Source organism: Quercus robur, chromosome 5 (genome assembly GCF_932294415.1).
Source record: "Quercus robur chromosome 5, dhQueRobu3.1, whole genome shotgun sequence".
Lineage (NCBI taxonomy): Eukaryota > Viridiplantae > Streptophyta > Magnoliopsida > Fagales > Fagaceae > Quercus > Quercus robur.
In genome coordinates this window covers 88,293,003-88,304,287 of record NC_065538.1, presented here as the reverse complement: position 1 = coordinate 88,304,287, position 11,285 = coordinate 88,293,003, and the positions used below count along the sequence as shown (strand labels likewise).

At 34.1% G+C, this 11,285-nt stretch overlaps 1 protein-coding gene across 1 annotated transcript; it reads right to left on the bottom strand.

The window, feature by feature from the left end:
• Window positions 1-2,630: 2,630 nt before the first annotated feature.
• On the bottom strand, window positions 2,631-9,630 carry LOC126727646 (uncharacterized). Its single transcript, XM_050433521.1, has 10 exons — window positions 9,380-9,630; window positions 8,254-8,790; window positions 6,766-8,160; window positions 6,346-6,670; window positions 5,943-6,201; window positions 5,623-5,839; window positions 5,145-5,509; window positions 4,337-4,465; window positions 3,674-3,722; window positions 2,631-3,040 (listed from the first exon to the last, which is right to left on the bottom strand). The coding sequence occupies exons 1-10, from the start codon at window positions 9,488-9,490 to the stop codon at window positions 2,999-3,001; spliced, it is 3,429 nt and encodes a 1,142-aa protein (XP_050289478.1). The 5' UTR covers window positions 9,491-9,630; the 3' UTR covers window positions 2,631-2,998.
• Window positions 9,631-11,285: the final 1,655 nt, after the last annotated feature.

Genomic DNA, 11,285 nt, shown 5'->3' with positions numbered 1-11,285 from the left:
TTCATAGGAGTTCTACTGTAGGGCATGCGCTGATTCATCCTATTTTTATTCATAGGATTTTGCTCTTCTTAGGTCTAGATGGTTTTCCGTCTGGTGAGCATGTTCATGTGATTGCTCCCATAGGTGCCACCTTTCTTCGTCAGAGGGCTGCTCAGTTGAGAGTTGCTCCTTCTCGTACTAGAGGTGCGTCATCTAGTGGTGTTCTCCCTCCTCCCTCTTCTACAGGTACTACTGCTGCTGAGACTTCAGGTGTTGCTGCTGATGCTGATGTTCCTCCACCGACTGCTTCGGATGATTTAGACATTCGCCGCACGTTGGATCATGTCTTGACCGTTCAGGCGGCTCAAGGACAGATTTTGGTGGACGTACTCGATGAGATCCGTGCCTTGCGTGCGGAGTTGGCGCAGTTTAGACCACCTCCCTTTTGATGATGGATATCTTATTTGCCCTTTGGCATTCCGTCACAAAAAGGGGGAGTACTTTGTAGAGTTTTTGCTTTCAGGGGGAGTTTATTTGTTTTTGGTTGGCGCTTGTGGAGTTTAGATTGTATCTAAGTGCTTCACTTTGTACTTACATTTTTAGCTCTTACCTTGATTTTTATGGGATATTCATGTTAGGGGGAGTTTTATGTTTTGTTGGTACTTTATTTGTTTCTTGTTTCAAACTGCTTATTGATTTATATTTATGAGTTATTCATTAATATATGTCTTTATTTGTATGTTGTTTGAAATCAAGAAGTTATTTTGTTTACTTGTATTGTTTCCACACATGCGGTTATGCATTTTGTTTAGTGTTTCAGGAAATATACAGGTTGATTCAATTGAGCTGCTGTCTACACTTGCAACTAATGGATAGTAGTTAGGATTGAATTTGTTTTATGAGCATTATTTTGTAAAGGGCTTTTTATTTTGTAAACTTTGAGCTTCTAGTTGTGTTTTGTCATGAATTGCCAAAGGCGGAGTTTGTTAGGTTCTAAAGTTTAGGATTTTATGTATTTAGAACTCTAATTTGTATTGTTGGCAAACCATGATCAAAACAATGTGTTTAGAAGTGTTTAAGTCTAGCTCAAAGTTATGCGTCTGTGTAAAGCAGGAAAGGATTGTGCCTTTCGGCTTGGCTCGATCGATCAAAAGACAGGCTCGATCGATCGAAACTCGGGCATAATGTTTTTCTGCAGATTCGTCCAACTCAGCCCTAAGTGTTTTAAAATGTTTTTAAGGTTTCTTATTTGTCCTAAGTATAAAAGGCAAACCCTAGCCACGTTTTAGTGTGGCTCATATTTGCGGTTTGTGTAAATCTCTTGTGAGATCTAGAGGAGCTTTCCTTTACACAAACTTAGGGTTTTCCGGAGAAGATTTATCTACACCTTGATGATCAATTCAGTTGCTGCCATTGAAACTTAAAGAAAACACAAGCGGGTGTGCTTGTAGCTGGTGGTGAATCCAAGAAAGAAGGAGTCCGTGGATTCAGAACTTGCACGTGGTCGTGTCAGTAAGTTCTACTGGTTGATAGCAATAAGAAGTCGAGCGTGGGAGCTTGTAAGTCTTATTGTATGAACTTCGATTCTTTCAAAATAGTGGATTCAAGTTTACCTTGAGGATAGTTAGGTCAAATCCTCCCCAAGTTTTTACCGGTTTGGTTTCCTGGGTGATCATATCTTGTGTTATTTATTTTCCGCTACTTTGCATGATTTGATCTTTTATATTGTGATAACCTAGACTTGTTTAATTGGACTAAGTAACAACTTGGCTAATTACCTAGGTTTAATCAATTGTTTAAGGGGTCTAAAAACTATCAAACTTAATCTTGATGTTGTTCCATATCAACTTTTGGACTATGTATATAGGTCCAAAATTTTCATAGGTTAATTTAGTTCAGTGTCTCTAGATTGTATGTACATGTATAAGGATTGGCTGATGAGGATAAGGCCATTACCCTGATTTTCCATATGTAATTTACAAAATTAAATAAATCAATAGAATACGAAATTTATTTGTTATTATGATGAGGATCGAAAGAACTGAAAGATGAACATTATGTTAGCACCAGCACTTTATTCATTTATTTTCCTGGTGCTAACCATCAGAGCTATTTCATGCCAGTCTTCCTAAAATGATCCTTCGCATGTAGCTCGGCATCACATATTTTGATTGCATAAATGCCTCTTAAAGAATTAAAGCCAAAAATTTACTTAAGTTTATGACAAATGTGCCAAAAACTAAAAAAAATGGAAATAGAGGGCTTTGCTGGATACATGTGGGAAATATTACCAAAATAAGCCAGTAAAATATTTCCTCACTATTGTGCTCCAGTCTCAAGTCAACATTCTTAGGCCTTTTAGGAAGGGGATTGACAATGGTACTTAGGCCTAAGCCTCTGCAATTTGCAGTAGTTATCTAATGTATCATGAATCATCTCTCTTGCAGTGTGGGTTCCACAGTTGTGGGATTGCACATTCTAACATAGAATTTTGCCTTGCTTAGTTTGTTTCTATGTAAGAATTGCATGATCTAGCATTTCCAACTCTTTCACTCCGGACGTGGATAAATGGATTCATAAATCATCTCTCATTATTCTGTTTAGCAATGATCAGTAAGAGATAAAAAAGGACAAGGATTCTCCAACTGTGATTTATAGTATGTAAATAGAATCTCCTACTAAATTCTCCATTTGTAATTTCAGGGTTAGGTAATTACATACATATCTTTTATCAAAGTCATCAACAAAGCCAATTTCACAATTTTTCATTTGTGATTGGATATTATAACAACCAACTGAAACTTCCTGAATATATTCACACCATTTTTACAAATGCTTGATTTGTTTTGTTTTTTTTCCCCCTCTCAAAGGCACTCATCTTGTAACAAGTGTACTTGATTACTCAACTGCCAGTAAAAGTTTTGTGCACTGGGTATTACCTGTATCTTTGCAAACTAAACCTCGTAATAAGTAAGAGAGTGCATAAGCTATTTTGTGTCCTTGTGTACAGCAACTCCTCCTACGAAACCATTCTTGTGGCTTCCCTACAGGTCTCCACTATCTGAAAGTCTTGGAATTGCAGTGGACATGTCAACAATGAGGGGAGTCTTAGAAAGCATGCATATTACGTAGACAAAACCAACTCATAGATTTTAGCATACACTAGGGTTGCATATGGATTTGAGGATTTAAAATCAATAGATTGGAAAAAAAATTACCAGTATAAATTATTTAATATGAATTTTAACAATATGATTAGATTTGAATTTTGAGGATTTTGATCCAATAAAAACACTAGTGTTATGAATTTGAAATGACATCTTACACTTAAATCATTTTAAATCTACATATTGATCAGACAAATCTACTTATTAGTATTTTAGGTCTAATCATTTCAAATTTTCACATAATAGACTTTTTCATTATGTAAGTAGAAGGGGGGAAAAGAAGAAGAAAAAAAAAAAGAAAGGTGCTTGGATTGTAGTTAAAATGGATAGAACATGTATAATATGTTAGAAACGTATCAGGTTGGTGATGAATGTATAACCTTCGTTTTAGTTCAAATTTTAATATGAACAATTGACTCAAGTCAATATCAGGTAAAAATAAAGATAGCTTCAGAATTAAAATACTCAAATTCTATCACCAGTAAGAAGGTAAACGTACCTGATTAGTTATCAGGCAGCTTTCTTACCCATTTATTTGTAACAACACTTCTCCCAGTTGTGTGCTTCGAATTAATTCTGAAAATCATTGATTGGAAAAACAAACAGTAAGTAAGGAAAAAAAAAAACCATGACTAATCTCATAATTTGCAAAATAGACATAGGGTTACAAATGTTACTTTAGAGGAGAAATGAGTTCAGCAGGAATCCTGATTCTGGTGGTAGTTCAGATTGTGTCACAAATTAGGAACAATATATATATAATGACAAAGCTGTTAAGAAAATAAATTGGAAAAACTACACCAATTTCCCTTGTGAATGATGACCCCTAAAGTTTCATTAAAATGAGTAAATGACAGTCCAGGTTTGACCATGGTTCATACCAAGTCAAAGGAAAGAAAATAATATTTATCAGGACATAATTTCAAGTTCTCTGTAGGGATTTCTTCAAACATGAGGGTCACATTATATGATTTTTGCATAGCAGAATATGCTAGTCACCTAAAGCAAAGCAGAACATGCTGTTACTGTATTTAATTAATACCATACTGCAACAGGATGGATAACTCCCATTTGACAATCTAAGTTCATATTTAAATTGAATAAAAACTAAAAACTTCCCTATGCTCTTCATTTAGAGCTATTCTAAAGTAGACAAATTAATTAGTTGGATAATTACTGATGTTACTCACACATTAGTTGTAGATGATGATTCTGACTCATCCCTCAGACTAAGTGAAGCTAATGGTTCCGAAAGGGACAATACAGGATCAGCTTCAGGACTTGAGTTGACTGGCCATCTCATTGGAACAACTAAACACCTGTAGCAAATAAAATGGTGTTAGGTCTCCATGAAGGAAATATTGTTATTTTTTATATATATATTTTTAAAAAATCGACTTCCTTTCCCCCACCCTACGGGCTTAAGTTAAGTCACATCTTCTGGAACAATTCCCTTGTCTAAATAGTGATTTATGTCAATATAGTTGCCCATTTGGTATAGTTTAATTACTGCTTTTTGAAAATAAGATTGTTCAAAGAAATTGTACATTAAAAAAAAAAAAAAAAAAAAAAGTGAAGTTCAAAAGGCTATACTATAAAAAAGCATGATTTGAAAAAGTTTTACCAAACAGGCACTAGATCCTCTCTCTCTCTCTATCTAGATATGTATATATGTATGTGTATATGCATTAAAAGTCTAGTTGAGAGATTCCTTTGGCTAAGTTCACTTGATTAAATGCTTTATCATAAGGCATATTGTATCATGTTGTTTTCAACCAGAAAATTTAATCAAAAACTTAACCATAATACTAGCCGTCTTTATTGCCCTGGTGGTTAGTCATATGTGTTGCAGTTAATCCCACTGTCAAAGGTTCAAAGATGGTAGAGAGAAAAAGAAAGCACTTCCCCAATTTAGCTTCAAAAATGACATTTTTCACAATCAAGGACAAAATTGAATAACAGTTAGTTGATAAGAATGAATTAAGACAGGATGCATACCCACTGAGGCTTTTGTGTTTGCAGTGATTTATCTTTTCCAAAGTATAATTCTCAAATAGGACATCAAGTTGATTTGCTAGTTTTGGCATTTCAGATAATGGCAAAATGTCCCAGACCTTCAGAATCTGAATGTAGTTCGAATTTTCCTTGAGAATGTCTACAGTCCAAACTAGATGCAGCAACCCTTTGACCTTGTACTGCTCTAATAATTGGGAAGAAGCTCCACGATGGACATAGAGATTTTTCTTGCTTTGAGGTTGACGCCAACCATTTGCAAGATTTTCCAATAAAGTAAGTACTTTTGTACAAGTCTCAGCATCTTTAAGTCTTGACATAGATTTCAAAAAATCTTTGCTGAAGGAGACCTATATCAGACAATAAAATGAGGGTCAACCAATTAATGTTTGAAACTGATGACAACACATCTTTACAAGTTAATGTATCATTACAACTATTAGAAGAAAAAAAATCAGCATACCATCCATCTAGCTTTTCTGAACAGAAAAGAATCCACGTTGAGTAAAATGTGCATTTGGTTACATCCAACCAAGGCAACTGTAATAGCCTGAGCCAAACCCTTGTCTTCATGGGCATTGTAGAAGCACCTCCGTTTCTTGGCATCAATGACTAATTCCTTCCAAATAGTGTTCCTTTTAGTTAAAGTTGCTTCATTTCCCAATATCCAAAGGCAATACCTGCAAAGTGAGACCATGCCTATTAATTGCAAAACCACTAGAGCCTCAAGACATGTTTTCTCTGCACCATAGTGAAATCTATACTTTATACATTATCTGTTACCTGGCACGAGTTAGAGCCACATTTGTTCTTTGATGATTTTTAATAAAACCAACTATTCCATTCTTATTACATCTGACAGTTGAGATAATTATCACATCCTCCTCACCACCCTGGAACCCATCAACAGAGCGAACACTAATAGAGAAGTCATCATTAGAATCTGCATTGTAGTTTTTCACCTTCTCTCCGATTGCAAAAACTTGAGCCTTGTACGGTGAGATGATACCAACTCTAACCTTCTTCTTTGTGCGAACTGATTCTTTAGGAGTGAAAGGAGAAACAAAAGAAATTGAGATTTATGGAACACAATTACTTATTGATGATCAGGCTAACCAAAACTAACCTTCCTAGCAAAACATTTTACCAAAATTGAGACTAGGGTTATTTGCTATTTTATACATACCTTTGCAAAGGCTTGAAACTATCTCAGATGCCACAGTCGCCTCAACCATATTTTGCGGGTTATGGCTGTTATCAAATTCCTCTTTTCCATGTGCTACATTTATAAAAGAGTAGGAACCATACATCTTCCCCTGAAGGAAACGCCTCTTGTAGCTTCTTCCTTTGACATTGTGGCCATCCAAAATATGATTTTCATAGAACATCCTATTTGGGAATAAGCTTATGGATGGATGCATCCTATACTGGACATTTAGAATGTGTTTCTTGTGTCCTATCAATACCAGCCTTTGGAACAAACTTCTTCCAAATTCAGCTTCCTCAGAAATCTAGTAATAAAAAAATTTAAGGATGTTACATTGATAATTCAAAACAAGAAAAGAAGAAGAAAATAACCATAATCTATAATAATAAAACTTTAAACCTTGCTTTTAACCATCGCAGGCAGTTGACGTTCATCCCCAATGAGAATAGCATGGCGGAGGCCAGGAAGTTGTAAAGGAATGGTTGATTCACATTCCTTAAGCTGAGCAGCTTCATCTATAACCAGTAGTTCCAGATCAGTCTTTACTTCATGAACTTTGGCAGAGCTTGATACAGTGCAGAAATTCAGACAAGAATTTTGCAGGCAGAATTTTTTTATAGCATACTTGCTTTTAAAATTTGAAACATGGAATTTTTGAGGAAGTGATCTGAGGATAAGAAGGCACTCATTTCTCACAATACTCAATTCCCTTAAGTGACCAAGTCCGCTTCCTACATTTTTTCTGAAGACTTTCTCTAATAACCCTTTATCAGTAACAGTAACAGCACACAACAAAGTTTCAAGAGATTTGAGAAGATCAAGAGCTTTGATCATCTTCTTTACCACTTCTAATGAAATAAAAGAAGTAGGTAAGTGTGTATATAAATTTTCCATAAAAAATGTCAGACGCTTTGAAATGCAGTTGAATCTCTTCTGTACGAATTCCTCAAATGTCAAAGGGTTATCACATTCATTGGCTACCTGTCCTTCATTTTTCTTGTCTTGGGAAGAACTATCCTCCCTTTTTTTTTCCTCATGCTCTAAGCCCTTTTCTTTCCACGAACGCACTTTCTCCTTCTGTTTTTTCTTGTTTTTGTTTTCATTTAAGGTTTGGAAGATAACTTTCGTCAGATTTTTCCTGCTCTTCTTGTCTTTGGAGGATTGATCATCAACCTCCTTCCCTTGATTCCTATCTATCCCTTTATTTTTAGATTTTCCTTCATTTATATTCTCCTCATGGTCTTCCACTCTTCTATTTTTCAAGTACAAATGATATTGCTGTTTAGGTTCGTTGAGCAAAGTAATCATTGATAGTAAAGTATCTTTCCAACCAGTTGATGAAAGAAGGCATTCATATAGTATAGTAACTCGGTTATCAAGGAATACATCAAGAAGGTCATGATGATCATCAATCTTCATCCGCTTCCCATTCCCAAATAAAAGTATATCTCCAAGCCCATAAGTATCATATTCAAGTGAGTCTGTCACATTCTTTAGAAGCCGCTGGGTCACTTCCAAAACTGCAGTATTCGTCGGGGCACAAGTAAGAGTTCTGCATTTCATTCTAAGTAGACAGAATAGTACATAACCAACTGTCTTGGTTTTCCCAGTTCCCGGAGGACCCCATATTAGTTTGACATTATTCTGATGATTGCATTTCCTAGTTTCTAAACAGCTAAGAACTGCATCTTTCTGGGAGTCATTTAAATCAGAAGAGCAGATTCTGGACCTCACATCTGCATAGGTAGCACTGCAATTGTTTTCAGAAATGCACGAAGTACAAATTTTAGCTTCCTACAAGAAATTAAAAAAAAAAAAGTTGCTGAGAATTATTTCCAAAAACATTAAATATGCAACACTAAAGTAAACTAGAATTAAAATTCTTACAGCAGAGTTTGGTTGCTGCACTTTTTCAATGATATCTAAGTTTTTTCCTTCCAGCTGAGAGTTCAATGCTCTCCATATACGGATATTTGTGGTCATGTTTATCAGGCAAATAGCATAAAGAGTTTCCCTCTTCTTGTTCTCTGGTTCTTCAGCCAAGATGGGCTCTGAGGCTAATATTGTAAGAATTTTGTCGTCTTTCACCCTTTGAACAAAAGCAACAATAAAGGGTCTGTTGGGTCTGTCTAAATCCTTGTATTTTGATCTTACATTTGTCAAGGCAATGATGTCTCCAACCATAGGTTCATATCCCCCATTCTTCTGCAATCCACTCACACTTTTAAGTGTAATACGGTAAAAAAAGTCTTTGGGTGGTTTAAAATTCTTGGTTTGTTTGAATGACGATATTTCACACCTAGGCGCTAGATGCAGTGTTGACATGCTTGATAACAAGTCAGCATGTGTTTCCTCAATAAGTGGATAAGTGAATGAATTCATGTATTCTGTTGTTGAGGAAAATTTAAGTGGGATCTGTCTCACCTGTTAGTGAATCATTTCAGGGTTAGGACTGCAATTTTCATGAGAGGAAAGTTAAGTACGTGTACAAGTGTGATCAACATGATTTTAACATAATTGCGAGGCTCTGTATCTCTGCTAGGAAATGGGAACATAAAGAAATAATATGTAACCGCATCCAAATTATCATCAAATTTTGTGCCAGCTGTTCTAAGTATGTAGATAAATCAAATCACAATATAGGAACTCTGTATTTGATGTTATACACTATTTAATCATAACAAGTTCTAGGTTTTCCCAATAGTTGCATGAGAAGATATAAGGAAAAAAAAAACTTAACCTACAAATGTGAAATTAATGTTACGCCAACTTGACAACATACTTTCTATTGGTGTACAAAAAAATAAAATAAATTAATGATTAATACCCCATTTGGTCAGATGTGATATTCATCTTGTCATCCTCATATTTTTTGACATTTGGCTAACTAAAAAACTTTAATGAAATCAATAATACTCTACAATCTGGTGTGGTGAGAAGGCCAATTTGATCAGATGTTACAACTTAATTTCTTACAATGAGGAGGGTGGTGAGAGCTTTATGGTGGACAAACCTGGTTTTTGTAAAGATTCTCATTGTGAACATCTTCGATAGACCAAGAGAGTACCAAATCTATTAAGCGTCGACCTGGAACTTCTTTCTTCTTCACCGCAGTCTTCTCCATTCTGTCAGTTCCTTCTTCTACTCTGTATAGTCAGTCAATGGCCAAAATGTCATACACCCTTCAAAATAGAGATCATGAAGGTTAGCTTAGCATCAAAGGAACCAACTTGAAAGAAGTTACCCTATGGAAAGACCAACATAGAGGCTATTATGAAAGAAAGAAAAAGTGAGATTCCTAACATATATGCTTTTGGCTTATATGAGTTTCCATAACTTCCTTGTAAAGGTTAGAAAAAGCATATGAACGCACACAACATGATTAAAAGAAAAACGTTAGAAAAGAATAAAAAATAGAAGAAAGTGTAAAAGAAAAGAAGACATTGACTTGAAGTCAAATGAAAGTGACCCAAGTGGGTATGCAAATTCCCTTTGCTTCCTGCCTTCTTCCTTAATCCTTGCACAAACGGTATTTGATTCTCTGTACATACATGCAACTACCATGCAACAGTGCAATACTCTTGTATGAACGCCCCAAATTTTGTAACTAACAGTAACATACATTATACACACTAGTTGCAGACCCACGCATTACGCGTGATAATATTATTGTTTTAGTATGATATTTTATATATATATATATATATATATAATTATGTTAACCTAAGTAACTGTTTTCTTGTTTATAGTTTACTTGTAATCAAAATGAAAATTTTAAATAAAAATTTTATATTGGCTTCGCTACCTTTTAATTAAGCTATAATATTATTAAATTTGTTTGATCAACATACTAATTTGTATTCTAATATTACTAAAATGTTTTTCTTATATATAATTTTATTAGTATGCTTGTATTTATATATTGATTGATTTGTTTGAGCATGCTGTATAATTGTTGTTGAGTGGTATAACTTGAATAGTTGAGTGTGAGTTGTATCTTGATCTCTTTTGCAGCTCTAGTGTACAAATATACAATGTATACATAGATGATGAACGGAATAATGATGATTAGGACGGTGGTTATAAGAACCTTAGAATGAGAATAATTAAAAAGTTCACTTCACTTTAATAATTATCTTGCTTTTGGATTTCATATTTTAGTTAGCTAGTTTCATTTGATAACTTATTTTGGATTTTAAACTTGGAACTTGAAAAATATTTCCATGTGTTAATAAATATTTTGGTACTTAGTTGCTAATTAAACATTTATTGAACTTTTTAGATACATTGGGTCAAAACTTAAATATATTTGTTTCATTAGTATAGACGTAGCAATGTATGACATGCAAATTGCATCATATGATGCAAATCTTTTTTTTTTTTTTTGGTTAAATTCAAAAGTTACATGATTATTCAACGTACAAAATCATTATCAATGTGTGAAAATATGTAGGATTTTACAATCTATGATTCGATCTTATGATCCATAATCCTATCTACCTCTCACAATCCTAAGTAAGATCCTGATTTTAACAACCTTGGTTAGATGATATATATATATATATATATAAAATCTGCTATTCAAATTAAGAATTCTCCGTCCTATGTTACTCTTTAAAGATATTATTAGCTATATAGATGGTACTTTTGGTTTATGAGACAAGATTAACAAAACGATTTTTTTATATAATTATATCTAGATGATATTGCAATGTCATGATGGATAAGTTGGTCTTATTTTACTATGTAATCTAAGTAATCATGTATCTTATGAATTTGAAGAGTTATATATTGCAAGATGTATTCATATGTTCATATGATGAAAAAAAAATTCATTTTATATTTCCAATTTATGATATATGATTTATTGATTGTGAGAAAAAAAGAGATGTCGATCTATGTTGTGGAGAAAAATATAC